This window comes from Ostrinia nubilalis, chromosome 18 (genome assembly GCF_963855985.1).
Source record: "Ostrinia nubilalis chromosome 18, ilOstNubi1.1, whole genome shotgun sequence".
Taxonomy (NCBI): Eukaryota; Metazoa; Arthropoda; class Insecta; order Lepidoptera; family Crambidae; genus Ostrinia; species Ostrinia nubilalis.
In genome coordinates, this window is record NC_087105.1 from 5,624,260 (window position 1) to 5,645,511 (window position 21,252).

A 21,252-nucleotide genomic window follows, 5' to 3' on the forward strand; every position below is an offset into this window, starting at 1 on the left:
CGAGAAGCGTGTCTGGATTGTTGACGTTAAAAGTTACCGTAATCGGGGCTCAGATTAGGATTCTTGGAATTAGTTTGCTCTATGGCACACTCTATGTATTAGAGTGCTTGCGTAGCTGCGTAGGCGCACAGAGCAAATAATATTATTCGATAGGCTTAATCTTCCAATTAAGTTACAATAATTCATATTGTATTTTATTTATTTCTGGATGCAATATCAAACCTACAACTTAATGCCTTACCGACATGAACTGAACTTTGAAACTTGATAAACAAGTTACTACCTAAACTTGTGTTATGATGATGAACCACTATGAGGTCACTCGTTAATGAAGCCAATAAACAAAGATACTAACGTAAAGGCAACATCATCCAACAAAAATATGTATAAATTTTAATGTGAAACTAAGATCCAAATTCGAATGCGTAGTTGTCGCCATTGTCGGCGAAGTTGGAAATAGTTAAAAAGTTTATGTACTAGTTAGTTCGCCCGTCGCGTCGTAGTAAAGTGTTGTTTGTCTCCATGGATCACAATATTTTTTATTGCGCTTACTGTGACGTACTTTTTTATAGGTTGTTGTGACATGAACATGAATATCATGTGTGTCGTATCGTAAGCTATTGTTTTCAAAGTGTTCTTGTTAACTTGTCAGTGATATTTTGTGGTGAGTGTGAAACGGTATTTTTAGTTAATTGGATTGGTTCTGCTTCTTATCAGTCGGTACACCCTTTCGTGATTGTCATCATCTCTCTTGTAATTTGTAGTGGTCATTAGTTGTGAAACCGACTAACCTAAATAAAATAAATAAGATTACCTAATGACATTGAAGACTATGCTCCAGCAAGGTCATGGTCAACATTTGATCTTCCTTTCTGCTGGTAGACCTCTTTTTTAATGTCGGTCAGAAATTAGGAATTTCATTTTTTGCTAGGTACCTTACTTTCTTTTATATGCTCGTAACAAACGCTATGGAAAATGCACTGTTTATGTGATATTGTATTGAGTCATCATGGATCATGTCCTGTGATCATGTCAGTTCATAATAAATTCGTAAATGAACTGTCACCTATCTAAGTTCAATTCTGTATTATTCTTCAAACACTGGTGTAAATTAAAATACTAATTATTTATTCAGATATTTTGCTTTTGTCTTGTAAGTCCACAGCACTTAAATAAAATAAAATTTTGTTGTAAATTGTAGCTCCTTCTAAGATGCCGCAATGTTTAGCTTTATCTGACTTGAACCACAGAATACATAATAGTAGCAACAGAAATTGCACTCCTTTGTGTAGGATCAGATGCCGACATTTTAACGGTAATAATAATAATGCAAAATATCCAACGCACATGGTGCATTCGAAATCGCACCTTACTACTACGCTCACAAGAGCGCATTTTTTTAGTGTTTAGAATTGATCTACGTCACCGCTCAAGCGTCAGGGTTGTATGAGCAAAGTAAAATAAATAAAAACTTAATTTTAAGAAGCATTTATTGTATTTACGATTAGAAAACTTTAATCTAGTGGAGTTTGTATAATCGTACCATCTCTAAAGTACCTATTAATAAACTTCAGTGTTCCGATAATTCGAAATTAAACAAACAGTTTTAAAAGGTAAATATAGACACGGTGAAGTAAAGTTAATGTTTTTATTAGCTAAAATAATTTTTTGCTATAGTTTTTTGTCATAAGTATTTCAAAATAATTTATTATTTAAAAAGTGTAGTTTTTTTTATTATTTAAATCACTACAGTTAATTATTAGTCCTAAATTTTAAAATTTTTCATTAAAGAAGAATAACAGTGCTGTTGGAACAATAAACCTTGATTGCGACTATGATCGACCGAGCGTGTATAGATACGCGTGTACAAACAGGCGCGTGGCGGCCCGGACTGATTTGCAATTTGCAACTTGAAGTTGTCGCGCGCTGTAGGTAATTATCTCGGCCGACATAGGCGAGTGACGGAGGCCTGCTTGAACAGACTGCACTGAATTGATAAAAAAGGAATTATTATTATGTTTATTACGAGTATGCGAGCGGTAGTAGGTATACTGTGGCTTTACGTATAATACGCGAGTCGCTCGCGCACACGAAGGGTTCCGAACCATCGCTGCATCGTATGTAGGGTCTAAATTAAATTGAAGTCCATGTTAGTACTACCAACTACCTACAATACTAAATATTTTAAAAAAAGGACGCCCCATACTATAAATAATAATTAAATTACATTTACTATAGTACCAAAGGCCGCGGGTTTGATTCCCACACCACCGTGACAGGCAGTCAATTGAGAATGTTACTAGGTAGGTATGCAAAATCACTTGAAACCTAAGTATGTTACAGTTAAGCTTTTACATTTACAAATACATTAGTTTTTATTTCATTCAAAAATACCCAGTAGTCATGATTTTATAGGCACAGTATATATATGAGCTAAAGCAGTACGGAAACTTAGCCCTTTCGGCGAGTTAAATACCTACACTTCAACTGAGTGTTAGGGTTGGCACTCTTAATCTTTATAATATTAATAAGGTTCTTACTTACTTGTTTATTAAAACGTTAATTAGGTTCTTTAGTGATCGAATACATAATCGAATAAATTGATTAAGTAGTTACTATTAGAGGCCGGTAGAAGATCTATTCTCATAAATAAAATACCGGGTACTTACTTTCACATAGTACCTATTGCCTCATTTTAAATACAGTTCATCACTTAGTACAAAAGCGCGCGGAGCAAATTACTTTATCAAATAGAACACACAAATTGTTAAAAAGCGTAATTACGTAATTTAAAAAGAACTATTACAAAATCAGATGTAAGCACTTTATTTAAAAAGTCAATGATATTAAAGAACTATAGATATGTTACGTTCATAGAAATTACGATTTGAATCCGTGCCGAGCTATTCCAAATTGCACACATTGACAAATGTAACTGATAAGTGAAACAAAAGATATGAAATAGCACGCAAATGAAAGAGATAGCTATAGTTTTAACGATTCTGCACTAACTAATCTATGTCCGCAGCGCACGCATCCTTATCGCTCTAACGTCAAAACAAGATCGCTTTCTCTTTCTTAACTTGAACATGGCGCATGGCGTCTTGATTGTTTGCATAAATAATTGAAAATATAAATACTAAATTATTTTGCATAATCACATGTGGTAAGAGATCCCTTGTATTTTGTTTACTTTAGAGTCATAATTGGTACACTTTCGAAACACACACGATGGCATTTTTTATTTATTTTGGTAAGAACAGGAACTTACGGTGTGGTACGCACGCGATTGCGCACGACGCAGGCCACACGAAGACTAAACACAAGACGTCCCAATTGGGACGTATTTGAGTATTCACAGCGCGAGCGCTTATAACATATCTGCTTTTGTTTTTATATAATATCATTGTAAAAAGTAATATTTAATCATTTTTACAATTCAGAATTATTACGAAGTTTAAAAAATGAAAATTCTGGTTTTGAAGATGCTGAGTTCAAGCAGCCGTATCGTATACTACGCAATACACTCGTGGCATGTTTTTAAAAATACAGCGGACAGCGCATGCAATAAAATTATTATTAAAAAACACAACGCGCGCGACACTCGCGACGGATGGACTGCGAGGCACAGATGAGACAGGCTGCGAGGTTCGCTTAGAGCTCGTGTAAAGCGTGCGTCTACGCGTCTGTGTGCGTGAGTCTGATGATTTCGAGCGTTTGTATGAAGCTTCCGTCACCTTCCGTACTGTTGATTTATCTACTGTGTTATAGGCATTCAAAGTTCGCTTTGAGTCCCGCCGACGGTCACGTGACCCCGTGTGACGTACATTCACAGCGTCCGCTCACTAGAAAACGGATATAAACATATACTTAAATATTTTTTTTGTAAATACAAACTTATTGTACATATTAACATCCAGACCCATCACAGAAATTAAAATTGAACCAAACCCAAACTTGATGCGATTGTGTCGTTTTATTGCGAATTACCTTCCAGCTCCATCATTAGACCCCGATTACTATATAGAATTAAAATACTCATCAATACAAAACGAACGAGCCCAAACTCGATGCATTTAAGTCGTTTTATTATAGAGTTCCTATGGCCACCTTCCAGCTCCATCATCAGATCAGCTCCATGTCATCATAATATTGAATGGTCATCCAAATCACATGTGTTTGCGAAATTTCAGCTTAATCGGTTGCCTGGAAGTGGGTCTTAATTCAGCTTGCAAGATTCCACCCATATGCCACCCATACAAATAATAATATGAGCTAGTCATTGTAATATGACGTCACGCGCATAAAATGGCGGGCAGGCTGCGCCGCCCGCACTTTTAAAATTCAATATCTTGGAAACTAATTGACGTATCGAAATAATTCTTTCACGTGTATTTTTTATTTTTAACAGAGAATACAGAAAGCTAAAAAACAAAATTAGTGAACATTCTTCATTATCTGAAATACAAAGCTGCTGTCTAGTGTCTGTGGCAATGTTGGATAAATAGTTAGTCATTTATTGGTGAAATTGGCACTTAATGATTATTTTTAAACTAATTAAGTACGTAGAATTTACAATACGTAGAATAAGTTAGTTTTTGACCCTCTCCTCCCTACTATAAGAAAAAATAAGAATAGGCCGAACCCCTCCCCACTGTTTAAGGCTTGGTATTTCTGCTAAAGTAGGTATTTCGCGCTGTCAAAATCTGCGCGCGCAATACTTCGCCGAAGACAGCGCGCCAAAGAGCTCTCGCGGCTACACAGTATAGAAATACGCAGTTTAGAAATACGCAGTTGGTTAGGTTAGGTTGACTTCCTTCCGTTCAAGCGTCACACTCACAGCACTATTTAATACAAAATTAAATCATATCCAAGTGATACAAATTAAAACAACTTTCAAAATTTTTGGGAATATATTTTAGAATCGAATAAATATAGAATATAACTGCCAAAGTAAACACGGTTCAAAGAGGCGTGGCGTCACCCGACCTTCCGGAAGTTCCGCGCTGGCTAAAAGAATTTCAAGATTACGTCACCCGACCTATCGGTAGATCCTCGGGAGCTTGAGCGATAGGAAAAACATTTTATGATCAGTTACTCGTAGTAGCGATTATTTAGAGCTTGGATAACACAAGTTAACAAAAAAAAAACTTTTTTTTTGAGTTTGTTATTTAATTGATATTTTCTGATTGTCTACATCTAAAAGTACCTAGAGGCTCTATGTCTATGCATAGCAAATAAAGTTTGCTTTTGTGCATTTTACAATGAAAAAGTTAAAGCTAGTATTTTCGTCGGTCCAGAAATTAAAAAAATAATGGCCAGTGAAGAATTCCCAGAGTTACTGAACGCCCACGAAAAACAATCGTGGCTCAGTTTTAAAGCAGTAATCCATGGATTTCTTGGCAATAAAAAAGCTGCAAACTATGTATAAAGATCTAATTTCTAATATGCTTAATAAGTATTTTCAAACTCATGGGTTGCAGAATGTCCCTTAAAGTAAATATGCTAGATGCTCACTTAGAAGAGTTTAAAGATAACTTAGGGGCATATTCAGAAGAGCAAGGAGAACGGTTTCATCAAGATGTGATGAATTTTGAAGAACGTTATCAAGGACAATATAATGAAAACATGATGGGTGACTACATATTTTGGAGTCTAATACGTGAAAGTTCCTACGTACACAGAAGAAAAACAAAAAATCTTCATTTTTAAAGCTTCTTTCTGTTTCATTTTAAGTATTTTGACGTTTATCTTTATTGTTCTTTGTAATTAAAAGTGATTAACACATAAATTAAAGTTCTATCTCTTGCTTTCGCATTTGAATGAATTAAAATTATTAGATTTTCTTAAAATTTGAAATTTCGTTCTAGTTGCTACAAAAGCAAACTTTATTAGATAAAAGTATTTTTTCCTAGTTTAGTTAGACGAAATTAATCAAAATCAGCACTACAGAACTCGGACTCAAAAATCGTGTTTACTTGTGTAATAAATTATGTTGTTCCATTTCACAAAGCTTTGCATGTGGTTAATTATATACATTAATCAGTACACGCATCAATTTTGTTCAGTCTTTTTGTTTATTAATAGATAAAAATATCATACTAAAATTGCATACATATTTGTTTGTATTGGTCTGGGTGTTTTCTTTCCATAATTTATGTATAGCGTATGTACGGGGCTCTGTATCGAAAATCACTATGAGCAATAAGCATCACACACGGTTACCTGGAGTGCATTACCAGTCCAATCTTAAATCCGTTGATATAATAATATGCTGCATCTGCCATGTTTTTGGCTAAAAGATTCTTCTATCTTGCAGTTTAGACTTTTTAAATTACAGACCTCAGACAGTATTTTTGGAAAACTTTTACGCATGGTGAAGGAAGGGACGCTCTAGAGACTCAAGTCTAGAAGGAGTCACATGAACTCCAAGTTTTAAATCCGTTGACATCTGCTGCATCTGCCATGTTTTTGGCTATAAGATTCTTCTATCTTACGGCTTAGACCTTTAGCTACAGGCCTTAGACAATATTTTTGTGAAAATTCTTACGCATGGTGGAGGAAGGGACGCTCCTAGACACTCAAGTCTACAAGGAGTCACATCAACTCCAGTTTTAAATCCGTTGACATCTGCTGCATCTGCCATCTTTTTGGTTAGAAGATTCTTCCATCTTGCAGCTTAGACCTTTAGCTACAGACCTTAGACAGTATTTTTGTGAAAATTCTTACGCATGGTGGAGGAAGGGACGCTCTAGACACTCAAGTCTACAAGGAGTCATATGAACTCCAGTTTTAAATCCGTTGACATCTGCTGCATCTGCCATCTTTTTGGCTAGAAGATTCTTCTATCTTACAGCTTAGACCTTTAGCTACAGACCTTAGACAGTATTTTTTATTATTTATTTGTGTCAGTGTGCTCTTCTAAAGAGTGTAAGACGATTGTATGTAGGTACTATTAAAATGTAATTTTAACTCATTGGTTTTGTCTCATATTTGAGGAATGTACTATGTATCATGACCATGAGTAGAGTCTTCGTTTAAAAGGATGCGAACGATTTAAAGGACAATGACCAAAAGTGGTCCAAATGTTCACCAGTAATGAGACCTATATTGGCTTATAGTCCATTAAATAGAGATTTACTTTCAGTATGGGACGAAAAAAAAATAAGCTGTCAGTAAAAAGTTATGACTGTTTGAAAAATTGTAGTAGTTTACGCGCTAATCTCAGGAACTAACTGGTCCGATTTGAAAAATTCTTTTTGTTATGGATAGCCCATATATCAGGGATGGTTTTAGGATAAATAACATCACCCTACAACCAATAGGGGCGGAGCAGTAAAGACTAATGTTGTAAAAATGGGAAATATTATTCAAACTATTTTCACGCGTACAAAGTCGTAGGCATAGCTAGTATAATATTTAATAAAATTCATCTATAACCACATGCGACATGACATATCATGCGTAGATTAGTCCAAAATATGCAATTAATAGAAGGATATCAAGAACATTTTTCGGATGAAAAGGTAAAAAACAGACTTTTCATTCAGTCATAACTTTTTACTGACAACATATTTTTGATTGCGGTTTGGTTATAATGAATCAGTATTTAGAGTATTTTACTACATAGGTCTCGTTAGTGGTGGACATTTGGACCACACTCCATACATTTTTGGTCATTGTCCTTTCAATAGGTAGACAAAATTGATAATTTTTAATTATCAAAAATTTAAGCTTTCTCCAGTAACACTGATATTATTATACTGTGACTCATCAAAGTCATCATTGTCAAAAATATTGACAAATCGCGAACTGTCACGGCCAAAAAACTGACACGCGTCCGTCCTCCGTAAGCGCCACCGCGCGACTGATTGAGATTGTCCAAGCCGTCATGGACGATTTTTTCCACATTTTTTAACATAGTAACTAAATAAGACGCAATATAAAAATTTCATCCGTTAAAAGCCCTCAAGTTATTTCTGAACTTTAGTTTAGTATAAGATTTAGAATCTCAAATCGCTTATTTTAAAAATAAAACCATAAATAGAAAACGAATAGAGGTAACTTTGGGAATTTATTCTATCGAGTCAACTTCATCAAATCGTGTTTCCATCCGTTAATAGCCCTAGAAAATATCCTCAACTATGCCCAATAAAAATCTTAGCCTTTAATTTTACTGTTTAGTACCTCAAAAATGAAAAATGAAAACCTCATTTTCGCCATTTTCTCTGCTACCCGGCCTTAATATTTTTATGTAAGAATCTAAAGGAAAAAAAAACACGTTTGACGCTAGTACACAAGCAGGGAATTCCCGGGAGGCGCAGTGCGGGTAGCGCGCAGGGCCGGATCGTGAATTTGTGGGGCCCTGGGCTGAAACTTGGGGGGCCTCTCTTAGTACTCAACTAATAGCCATGCCAAAAAACTGTTTCTATAATGATATATTATTCTTATACATATATTTTTATTGTACAAAAAACATAAATATTACTTAAATCTACGCAAGTATTAGTTGTACAAAAGGCGACCTTATTGCTGTGTAGCAATCTCTTCCAGGTAACCTTTGGGTGAGAGAGAAACCGAAATAGAGATGTACAGTCACGGAATGAAAAGGTTCGTCAGTTTTCAAATTGATTCCTTCAACGAATCGCGAGCACATATTACCTTTTGAAATTATGTTACAGAATAATCTCGAGTTAGAGAAAATAATCTTTAACTGTTCTTCAGTAAAGTTCAAAATTATTCAGATCAAAGGATCAAAGTTGTTTGACGATTTAACTTGTCAAGAAGATTATTATGATTGATAAACTAAAACCTTCTTGTTGGCTCAACCTGCCATTATCTATTAATTAAAAAAAACTACATTTTGTAACATTGCACTGATGGGATAGAAAAATAAACAAGCAAAACCTTATTCGTTAGCAAACGTCATATTTATTTAAATGTTAGCAGCAATGTTTCTTGCACGGTTATGTTGGCAGGTTTGACTCTTACAGTGCAAGCGAAAACCGACACTAAGGTGACGAACCTTTTCATTCCGCGACTGTACATTGTATAAAAGAAAATAAAAAACAACAAAATAATTTTATTTATTTATTATGCATTTATTAGTAAAAGAAATTAAGTATAATTTCTAAATTAACCTTTCTACATTTTTGTGCTGCAAATTTTTTTATTTGGTCATCGCATTGCAAGTCTTTTGTTAAATCACAATTTATAGACAGAAGTGATAAATGGTTTAGTCGAGAGTTCGCCATTGTTGTCCTATATTTATTTTCTATACAGTGTGAGTCACGATAAAGTGTACATATGAAATTAGGTGAAACTAGACCTATTTTTATCGACAAAAAATAGGTCAAAATTTTTTTAAGATTTTTTTAATTTTTTTATAGATTTTTTTTCATCCAATTACTTGTTGTAAAAAAAATAAGTAATTGGAAGTAATAACTTTTAAACTAAGAGGTATATCCTGATAAAATAAAAACAGTAATAATGCTAAATAACAGACGATCCTAAAAAAATGCATAAAATACTCAGAAAATTCCGACAAATAATAAAAAATAATACTTTTTGAAAAAAATCTGCTCTAAAATTCGTGTTTTTTTGGTTATTTGATAATTTTTTCCAAAAAAATGCCCCTATAACAGGTGGTTTTTATTGCTTTGTATTATTCTCTATCATATTACCTTTGTAAAACCGAAAATCGCAAGTCTCTATCCCTATCACAACATTTGCTATGATAGTTTGAACAAAGGCCTACCACAACATTATTCTCCGCTACAGGTAGGGACAATTTTAATTTTAACTAAAATGCTTATTTTACTTCGAAATCTTTTGTTTTTATTTGAAATCTAACTTGTCTGTATCAAAATTACAAATCTAGAGCCATTTTCAGTTTCGTTGTTAACGAAGCGTTGAATGGCGCGCCCGGAGAGGCTTAGTTCAAACGATCATAGCAAATGTTGTGATAGGGATAGAGACATGCGATTTTTTGTTTTACAAAGGTAATACGATAGAAAATAATACAAAGCAGTAAAAACCACCTGTTATAGGGGGATTTTTTGCAGAAAGGACAATGACCAAAAATGTATGGAGTGTGGTCCAAATGTCCACCACTAACGAGACCTATGTAGTAAAATAGTCTACTAAATACTGATTCATTATAACTAAACCGCAATCAAAAATATGCTGTCAGTAAAAAGTAATGACTGAATGCAAAGTCATGTTTTTTACCTTTTCATCCGAAAAATGTTCTTGATATCATTCTATCCATTGCACATTTTGGACTAATCTACGCATGTTGAATACGCATAGATGAATTTAATTATATAATAAACTAGCTGTGCCTACGACTTTGTACGCGTGAAAATAATTGATTGAATAATATTTCCCATTTTTACAACATTTGTCTTTACTGCTCCGCCCCAATTGGTTGTAGGGTGATGTTATATAATCTAAAACCATCCTTGATAAATGGGCTATCCATAACAAAAATATTTTTTCAAATCGGACCAGTAGTTCCTGAGATTAGCGTGTGAACTACTACAATTTTTCAAACAGTCATAACTTTTTACTGACAGCTTATTTTTATTTCGTCCCATACTAAAAGTTAATCTCTATTCAATGGACTATAAGCCAATATAGGTCTCATTAGTGGTGGACATTTGGACCACTTTTGGTCATTGTCCTTTATCAAATAACCAAAAAAACACGAATTTTAAAGCAGATTTTTTTCTTCAAAAGTAACATTTTTTATTATTTGTTGGCATTTTCTGAGTATTTTGTGTATTTTTTAGTATCGTCTGTTATTTAACATTATTATTTTATCAGGATATACCTCTTAGTTTAAAAGTTATTACGTTTTCTTTACAATAAGTAATTGGCAGAAAAAAAAATCTATAAGAAATTTAAAAAAAATCTCAAAAAATATTTGACCTGTTTTTTGTCAATAAAAATAGGTCTAGTTTCACCTAATTTCATATGTGCACTTTATCGTGACTTCGTGACTCACACTGTATAGGACATCTTTGAGAAGGAGCGTTCTGCTTCACAGCTAGTTATTGGTAAAGTTAAAAAAATCTTTAAAATGGTATAGCAATTAGAGAACACGTCAATTAGTTTATTTTCATACAAAATCATAAAAATGTCACTGCAAGAGTTGTAAGACTCTGGCTTAGATTGGAGTATAGTATGATTTTAATTGAATGCACTCATTCACTAAATGGTCGTCTACGTCATCTGGATAGTAATAAATAATATGACGTGCACTTTCCAAATCTATGTTTTTGATATTTTTGTCTTGCAAATCCATTAAAAATTAAATTTTTTTGCTACATGTCTCATAGACTTGGCTCCTTTTATTTAAAAGTCCATAATTAGCTTATCCAACGCAACATTTAACGTGTCCCTTTTAAATCTAACAAAACGAAAAACAGCGTGAAAACAACCTTTTACACGTATTTCCCCCCTCAACTACATTCATAAAAGTATGCAATTTTTAATCAATATTTTCTTATGGACGTTGTCACGTAAAAATATCGTCCGTAAACCGACTTTACAGATATTATTTTTCAAATTATGGCCTACTTTTTAACGGGATCTGGGGGCCCCTTGTAACCCCGGGGCCGCGTCTTTCCGTTCTATACATGGCCAGAACGCACCCATAGGAAACTGCTCGTGTATATTTCGGAGTGCCTGTTTGTAAATCTGTGACTCCAAACTATACACGAATTTTGCGTACTGATCGTGTATAGTTTGGAGGAGCTTAGTAAAAAAAGTCATCTCCAAACTATACTCGATTAGTTTCTACTACACCACTTACACTTGACTAGAGTGTGTTTAGTTGATATTGATTTAGTAAAATTCAGTAAAATATGGAACTATATTTAAAATTACATTTATTTGATATTATTACATAAAATATTATTATTTTACTGAATCTATAATAAATCTAGATTTTTAAAACTATTGTAAGTGGTTTTTGAAATTAAATTGATTAGGTAGATTTCAAATTAAATAACAATTTAATTAATATGAGAGAGAGTGAGAGAAGAAAGTTCAATGCGCATTAAATACAATATTATGCGAGACTTTAAATGCTAGGTTTGTATTGTCGGCCGTTTGGTGTAGTGGTTCGAAGTGGTAGCGGGTTCGATTCCCGCACAGTACAAACATTTGTGTGCATGAACATATTTGTTTGTATTGGACTGGGTGTTTTCTATGTATAATAAGTATGGATTTACAAAAAAAAGTATTTAATTATGTTTATATCCGTTGTCTAGTACCCATAGTACAAGCTTTGCTTAGTTTGGGACTAGAAGCGCAGTGTAAAATGTCTAAGGATATTTATTTATTATTTATTTTATTTATTAACTTTTATCTCAAGAACAAAATCATTTTGACATATTTCCATACCTACAATTGGTGAAATATCAGCCCCAAAACAAATATCTTTTCTATGGCAGAATAAGAAACACCAAAAAATCCTTTATCAAAACAATGACACGTGTCGTAAGATGATTCAATGTTTAAAGTAGACACGCATATAAATAAAAATGAATTGATGTTCGTTAGTCTGATTAAAACTCGAGAACGGCTGGGCCGATTGAGCTGATTTTGGTTTTAAAATGTTTGTCGTAGTCCAGGGTAGGTCTAAACGGTGAGCAAATACGCGCGCGATATTGTTTTTCTGTAACAGACAAAATTCCACGCGAGCGAAGCCGCGGGCGGAAAGCTAGTATGTAATAGAAAGAGAGGTCAATAAGTCAAAATGACTAGCATGCAACTAGTCGCGTATAAATTGTAATCACGCACTTATTACAATACATACATGATTAGTCCGTATGCGTACTGGCGATGTATATTTTGGAGGAAGATAATTGACCTAAGTCACTACAAAGTATACGCGAGCAGTACGCAGCGTATGCGTACTGGTCGTGTATAGTTTGGAGGAGCTTAGTAAAAAAAGTCTTATCCAAACTATACTCGATTAGTTTCACACCCTTGCGTTCTGGCTATGTATAGAATGGAAAGACGCCCCGGGGCCCTGGGCTGCAGCCCAATCAGCCCATAGGTAGATCCGGCCCTGGTAGCGCGGGTCCTTTGCCATGGAAATGGAAATCGTTAACCACGCATCCGTCCGAGCAAATCGCGCGGTTGCCCGCGCTTTTTCAAAGTATAATTTTAACTTTGCGCATTTTTGTAATCTTATGTAAGAACTATCGGGACTCAAGAAAAAATATGACATGGTCGACCCCCCTAAATCGTCTTACGTAATAAATGAATGGACCCCCTTACGGATGTTGCAAAGCTCTTACCCAAAACTGACAAAACTTTATTTTTTAATTTTTCTTTTAAAATTGTACGGAACCTCAAAAGACACCACTCAATATTTATCTTATCTGCTTGTAATCTATCATAATCTTTAAACATCCTATCTGATGTTTTATAGATGTTTAAGTAAATGGTTTATTGTTACGACGTTGTTATGCGAAGAAGCTGTCGCTTTCACGTCTTTTAAATAAATGAGGAAAATATTCTTTGCAACAAATTAGGTATTTGAGCACAAATGTTTAGTTAGTTAAGTATCGAGCAAGTAAGTAAGTTATCTTTTATTATATTACGAGTATACTGCGGTCAGCGGAGGTGTTTATTCTATTATAGACTGTACGCAATATTTCCGGAAAGAGGAAGTTTATTTAGCAAATTAATTTATTATCAACGATATAACTTCAGGAAAATAATTTACAGCCGTCAGTAATAGCTTAATTATTTTTTCGCACATTTTGACTTTATATGAAACCGTTTTCAGAATCTTTTTCTTGCAGCGAAAAATTTCTTACGGGATTTCAAAAAAGGTTTATCAATAATAAACTACATTTTTAGGGTTTTAATGTGTTAATTTTTCTTTCCAGTAAGAACTAGAAAGTGTTCAATATGGTGTCAATAATAAACAACGTTGTGCACGGTGGACCTGCGTTCGATGTTCCTGCCCACTTGTCTTTTGGTCAGTTCGTTTTGGATAAATTACGCGAGTATCAAGACGCCGATGAAGGCAATAATGTGGCTTTGGTATGTATGTACAGACATTATTTTTTATATCTATGTGTATTTTATTTAGAACCTTCCTATACATTATAAATGTGGAGCAGTCTTTAAATATTTTTCCTCTGTGTCCATTTGTTTGTCCGAGCTGAGTGGTCCTAACGTTCGTCCGTAACTCAAACAGCCCCTTTTCTTAGTTCCATGATTTTTATTCTTAAAACTCGCAGATCTTTGTTAAATCTTAAGGTTCGGCCAAACCAACGCGATCACATGCGATCAGCCGGCGCGGCGGCGTGCGCGTGCAGCAATGACGATCACAATGCATTTATGTCGCCATCGGCTGATCGCGTTGGTTTGGCCGAACCTTTAAAACTCATTAGTACCCACTTTTTCACCCGATAGACGATCTTTTGAACACAACTATTGATGTTTATTTCAACACCTCACGTGTTGTGTCTTCACAAAGTAGGTACAAAGTTCATAGATTATGTAAGTACATATCTTGAAAGTAGACATACTTAAGACTAAAATAATAATGTTGCATGACTTAGGTATTTTAAGTCGACATTAATATTGTAATACATAAGTATAGAGGAAAAGTTTGATTGTATGTTTGTATTGAATAGGCTCCGATGCTCCGAAACTGCTGAACAGATTTGGAAAATTCTTTCACCATAACCTTATAAACATAGCCTACAGAATAAAGATGAGATGTTAAACACATTCTTGAGTTCTGACAGATCGAAATTAACACGGGCGAAGATGCGGGAAAAAGCTAGTAGAGAAATAGAGATTTCAATAGTGTTTTGACGCATTTCAGTTTGTTTGTAATAATTGAGAAAACATTTTTATACCGATATTCATAATATTTGCGGTTCAAAAGAATAATTCTACAGAGTGTTAGGTAAATGGGTATATTATTATGAGCCCACACTAGCCTATGTTAACATGGGCGTATAAATGGTATGGTGAAGTCAGAAATTTGATATCTTCATTTATATTTTTTTAATTACAATACAAAATAAATTTTATAAAATCCGATTTGTATGAAAAATAAAATAATTAAAATTAAGATACCTATCAATTTTCTGACTTCACCATACCATTTATATGACCATGTTAACATGGGCTAGTGTCGGCTCATATACCCATTTACCTAACACCCTGTATACATACTTATTAATTTATCTTAATTTTATGGTAAAAGTTTGATGTCACCAGTCTCTATTTTGGTTGTGGCCATGCACATCGTGCCCGCCCACTTGGTACTTACTTAGGTACTAGTATAGTGTATTAATCCTTCAAGGTCCGCGAATCTAGACACAATAGATAATCAATTGTTATGACATTAATTAATGCCGTCTGGGTCTCAATCGGTTAAATCCGCGCCTATTGTCATTAGAACTAAAAAAATTAAACTTGCTTAACAACTTAAATGTTTACAGATCGATGGCGAAACTGATCAGAAAATCACTTACAACCAACTGTTACAAGAAATCGTGAACTTTGGCGAAGGATTGAAGAAGTTGGGGGTGAAGCGCGGCGATGTGGTCGCCTTGTGTAGCGAAAATAAGATGGAGTACATTTCGGCGGCTCTCGCCGTCGTCTGCTGTGGAGCCACCATCACGCCACTCAACATTCACTACACGAAAGGTAGTGCTACCTTGCTTGATTTATTTCATTAATTAATTGAAATGACTAGTACGCTATGGTAATGTTTAATTGAGATTCATCTATTTAGATTAAATACATATTTACACACATAGGTAACTTTTCGTGCAGTATTAACATACACTTAATATCTGCATGACTTCATTAATATTGCCGCTCCAGATAATAATATTTTCTTTTTATACTATAAATAAAAATACCTATTGCAAGTTTTACGAGTGAGTTCGCGGCATCGAGTCCGGCACCGACACCGTGTTGGGCTATACATATTGTCGCCTACATTAATGCCACATTGAATTAATTTTCTTGATTTCAGATGAAATGATACACGTATTGAATATATCACGACCGAATATAATGATCAGCTCAGAAGCGGCGATGAAACTGAACTATTCGACGATTAAGGTGTTGCCTTTCATCAAGACAATAATTCAGCTGGACGGGGCGCCCGCCGCGGCCGGGGTCGTGCCCTACAGCCGGGTGCTCGTGGCCGCGGACGCGCGCGCGTTCCAGGCGGAGGAGGTGCAGGGCTGGACCGACACCGCCTACATTCTGTACTCCTCGGGAACCACTGGCCTGCCCAAAGGCGTAATGCTGACGCATCTAAACATTTTATACTCTGCAGCTAATTTTGTGTGAGTAAAACGAAAACAATTTCTGATGAAAATTTTCTTTCAGAATAGCATATCCAAATTAATATTTATTTCTTTTCAGAAATACTAAAAATGCAGTAGAGGATGTAACATTTTTAACTATAGTGCCATGGTACCATGCGTACGGATTGATGTCTACGATAAATTATATAATCACAAAAAGACGGCTGGTGTACTTTTCGGGATTTAACCCTCATAAATACTTGAATGCTATACAAAAATACAAGGTAAAGTAACATCAACTTTGTATCAGATTATAATTTTTTTTTAGTCCTACCTACTTTATATTTATCTTTTACTTATTTATTTTCTTTATTAAGTCACTGCTTTAATGAAAACCATCTCTACTGTTTGTAGATATTTGAAACTATTATGTTGCATTTTTTACTATAAAATTATCACTCCAAGGGATTTTACAACAAAACTTTTATAACGCTAAAATATGTAGGTATAATGTTAAAAAGACTCGAGTAATTTTGACAGGAAATTGTGTTTTAAATGATTTTTTATGGTATTTGCAGATTAATATCCTATTGGCGGTTCCACCTATAGTGGTATTTCTCGCGAAGTCCCCACTAGTGAGCAAGTACGACTTGTCGTCGGTGTGGATAGTGTTGTGCGGCGCCGCGCCGCTCAGTGTTGAGACCATCAACGACGCCAAGAAGCAGTAAGATATGCGAATATGCCTGGGAGTCTGGGACTCTAACACATTCTATTTTTTTCTTTAATAAGTAATCTTAACTCTACATTTTTTCGTTTCAGATTGCCAAGTTGTCTTGGAATATTCCAAGGTTACGGAATGACTGAGACATCTTTGTTAGCAACGTCAGATCTTGATGTAGAAAAAAGTAAACCTGGAAGTGGGGGTTATCCTGTTCGGGGCGTGAAAGCAAAGGTGAGAATGCGTTTTCGGGTCCAGTCAGCTTCTCAATTTAGAGTTGAGTGAGATAAATAGCGATGTATCGTATTTTTTAAAACTTTTATAACTAGGTATTATTTGTTTAACGATGAGAAAATCTTGTGGTTTATTAATTAGCTAAATGTGTTTTTATTTTTCAGGTGGTAGATTTAGAGACAGGCAAAACTCTGGGCGCTCGGCAGAACGGTGAGATTTGCCTGAAGGGTCCGCTCGTGATGAAGGGCTACGCGGGCAACGAGGCGGCCACGCGAGAGATGATGGACGGCGACGGCTACCTCAAGACCGGCGACATCGGCTACTACGACGAGGACGGCTGCTTCTTCGTCGTCGACCGCTTGAAGGAGCTCATCAAGTACAAGGGCCATCAAGTATGTAAATGTTAATTTCCTATATCACTTACCAGTTACCACCCTGGTGATAGTAACTAGGAGAATATTGAATGACGGAGTGCATGCGAACGGCGTTTCTCCATTTCTCTATTTCAGGTGGGGGGTAAATTTGGCGCCTACATATGGTGCTGATTGCTCCGCAATAAAAGAACCATTTAGGTGACTTATTATAAATAATGATATAAATTACTTAACCACGGCCCATGTTGATTAGATAAAAATATTATGTACAATATTTAAGGTATGATTATCATGATCGGCAAGTCATTTAGATTAGATATATTCAATAGAACTTTGGACACCGAATATACCTAATCAATCAACTGACTTTAGATTTGAATAAATGTACTTGTACTTGTAGGTACTATCGGTATCGGTAGCCCAACATCCTGAGGTGGGTCATGCCCACCCGGCAACCCGTCCGCTATACGTGTGTCCGGGGATGTAGTGATTAAAATTTAAAGTTAAGGTGGGCGTGATGGACAATTTTATCGATGAAAATTCTTTAACGACCTACTACTACGAGTACCTATAACGACTAAAAATTTAAAACTTAAATCCTTGTAATTTGGTCAAGCACTACATTTGAAGTATTTTCGTCGATAAAATTTGTCCATAGAACGCCCTTAAAGTTTGATCACTACATGTCCTGGCTGGACACACGCGCGCGCATGCCTAGGTATCTTTTATAGATAAATGATATTTGTTACTGATTACTGTCACCGACTATGATAATATCTTGGGTAAATATTTGATATTTATCAATGTCTCTATAATTGCTTTTATTTATTGATACTATTATTATAGGATCTAATATTATGTGACTTATGTGGAGTTGAGACTGTTAATGAAATAGTTAACTATGTGAATTATCGCTAATAACCCACTAAACTTTTACATCGCTAAAGTTAAAGCGTACTAACCGACCTACATTTCGGAAACGCGTGACAAAATACATTTTATAGAAGCTGTGCTGCGTTACGAACATACCGCTAACTAGCCTAACGGTCTTTTGCCCAGCTGTGCTTATAGGTAGCATGGTCAGTGTTAAAAAAACTGAATTTGCTGATAATGATGATATTTTATCAATTCAAAAAACGTAGTTAAAGGAATAATTTATTTTAAATACGTAGTACATACCTAAGTAGGTAATCTAATTTCCCGGAAGTTGCGTAAAAGCGTGTGGTGTTTTTACACTACTTACCTATTATACCTAAGAACATTGTTTTACGTAATGAGTACTTAAAGCGCGTGGAGTCACAGACTATAAGTGAACATGTGGATGCAGGTTATTGTTCGTATTGGCCGCGGCGCGGCGATACAAGCTTTCTTGCGTAGTGCAGAGACCGCCAGAATAAATAATTGCATGTACATGCACATCTTTTACTCTACACTAATATTATAAAGAGGAAAAATTTGTTTGTTTGGTTGTAATGAATAGGCTCAAAAACTACTGGATCGTTTTTAAAAATTCTTTCACCATTGAAAGCTACATTATCCACGAGTAACATAGGCTATATTTTATTTTGGAAAAAATAGGGTTCCGTAAAATATTTGGGTTATTCGGAGTCCACGCGGGCGAAGCCGCTGGCGAAAAGCTAGTAATAAATACTTTTTAACTTTTTTTAGGTGCCCCCGGCGGAGGTGGAGAGCGTCCTGCTGGAGCACGCGGCGGTGGCGGAGAGCGCCGTGGTGGGCACGGCCGACGAGCTGGCCGGCGAGCTGCCCACCGCCTTCGTGGTCCTCAAGCCGAACGCCCGCGCCACTGAGAAGGACATCATTGATTTTGCTGCAACGAGGGTCAGTATTTAGCGCGTTTCCTTCAACATTGGTAATGTCGACGTTGTGTGGTCTCGATATACGTTTGTCCAAAATCATATAGCGCATCTATGCTCTATCACTAATAATATTTGTTTCGATCTGTCTTTTATACACAAAAGATTCATTCCTGTTATACTTAACACGTTCCGACGCGGTACTCCAGTACACTATGACACTATCAATCTTCATACAAATGTTATTTTGCAACAACAAGTCTGCTCTCTGCTCTAATGTAAAATCGACGGTTGTTGGCGTAGTGATTTTTAGATTGATTTTCGTGAAAACGGCGAGACCCGTACTGCCATAATATGAATTCCACCTTTACTGTATATGCCGTTACCGCGGCGGAATAATAATTATAGTCTGGTAAAATTTTACGTTGTTATTTCAATTTCTTAAAAATTTCTTTCACCAGCTATCGCAAGCGAAGCGTCTCCACGGAGGAGTGATATTTGTGGAAGCTATCCCCAAAAATCCATCTGGAAAGATACTACGGCGAGTGCTGAGACAAAAGTTGCAAGAAAAGAAAAAGAGTAAATTATGATTTATGAAATGTTATGTAGGTGTTTGTTCTTTGTTTATTGTATTTAATTAATTTAAGTGATTTATTATGACTGGTTTTTGGTTTAAGATACATTAAATCATGTTTTTTTATAATCAGATTGTTTTTGTAATTATATAATGTATGTACAGTTTACCTTATTACCTTTACATTTAAAAAGATAAATTGTTGTTTTGAAAATACAGAAGGGTCAATCATATTAAGTAACAAAATACTGCAAAATATTACATCATACAAAACTGCCTATCAGCTAAACACGTTTTTCTCTAATCAGTAGATAGATTATTGTAAATATAAATTCTTTGATAATCTTGTAGATACTCGTAAACTGCCTTAGATAATTGAAATCACTAGGATTATCTCTTAGGATTTGCAAGTTCAAACGGAATAAAATGAAACCCCTAACCGAATTAAAAATCCTTTTATGGACTTCTTGGCGTCTACTTATCCCCGGAAACGCGTGAAATTGAGAAGTATTATTAGGTACCTATCTGTGTAATATTGTCTACGATTGATTGGCGCTGAAAAAACCAAGATCTAAATGAATGACGATGATGTAGGGAATGAGAAAAGGAGTTGTCTCCTCGCAGAGTACAGACTTTATCGGCTGATAGTTTAGTCGAGCAGTTAATAGTAGGAACACGGTCGATTAAATTCTTCATACAAATTAGCCGATCAAGCTACCGGCTAACAAAGTCTTTAGTCTGCAGGGAATCTCAAGGGTATGGATGGATGGAACCCTTGTGTGATTCATACTCAACTTTTTTGCATAGTACGTGACCCCAAATAGAGTAAAGATGTTTGCTTGTCAGAGCCCTTCTGTGTAGGGCTGGTGTCGGTGCTTGTCGCGAGCATGATTGATTGTGGCGGGGACGGCCCGGCCCGCAGCCAGTGCTCTTCACTGCCCGCTACTCTATTATATCCATCCAATTATCCCTAATGGACGAACTCCCAGCGCTCCTGTGGGCGTAGCATAAGCGAATTCGGAAAATTGTTCTACACTTGGTTGTACGTCTATATTGTAAAGTAACATAATGTTAGGTAATAAAATTAATCAATGACTTTAACGCATTTTGATAATTGATAATATTAAATACAAATTCACTAAATACTTAATTAAGTTGTCACAGTTGTGGCACTGTGGCGAGAGTTGTCTCTAAGTTGAATCTTAAACAAAGCAAAAAACATCACCTGCCT

The 21,252-nt window shown here is 35.4% G+C and overlaps 1 protein-coding gene across 3 annotated transcripts; it reads left to right on the plus strand.

Annotated features, from left to right (window-relative positions):
• The first annotated feature begins 401 nt into the window (after positions 1-401).
• LOC135080576 (uncharacterized) lies at positions 402-20,146 on the plus strand. 3 transcript variants are annotated; one of them, XM_063975244.1, is made up of 10 exons: positions 402-664; positions 13,911-14,067; positions 15,486-15,693; positions 16,028-16,346; positions 16,426-16,591; positions 16,886-17,031; positions 17,127-17,259; positions 17,424-17,651; positions 19,302-19,472; positions 19,909-20,146. In XM_063975244.1, exons 2-10 carry the CDS (start codon positions 13,933-13,935, stop codon positions 20,035-20,037), a joined length of 1,635 nt encoding a protein of 544 aa, XP_063831314.1. In that variant the 5' UTR covers positions 402-664; positions 13,911-13,932; the 3' UTR covers positions 20,038-20,146. The 3 variants fall into 3 exon arrangements, with proteins under 3 accessions (XP_063831314.1, XP_063831313.1, XP_063831315.1); XM_063975243.1 differs by lacking the exon at positions 402-664 and adding an exon at positions 13,461-13,591; XM_063975245.1 differs by lacking the exon at positions 402-664 and having other exon boundaries at positions 13,987-14,071.
• Positions 20,147-21,252: the final 1,106 nt, after the last annotated feature.

What these genes read in the sequence shown, in the direction of transcription:
- LOC135080576 (XM_063975244.1), top strand. Translation starts at nt 13,933, where the DNA reads ATGGTGTCAATAATAAACAACGTTGTGCACGGTGGACCTGCGTTCGAT. An exon ending in CAACATTCACTACACGAAAG is followed by an intron (nt 15,694 to 16,027) that starts GTAGTGCTACCT and finishes TCTTGATTTCAG; the next exon opens with ATGAAATGATACACGTATTG. An exon ending in ATGCTATACAAAAATACAAG is followed by an intron (nt 16,592 to 16,885) that starts GTAAAGTAACAT and finishes TGGTATTTGCAG; the next exon opens with ATTAATATCCTATTGGCGGT.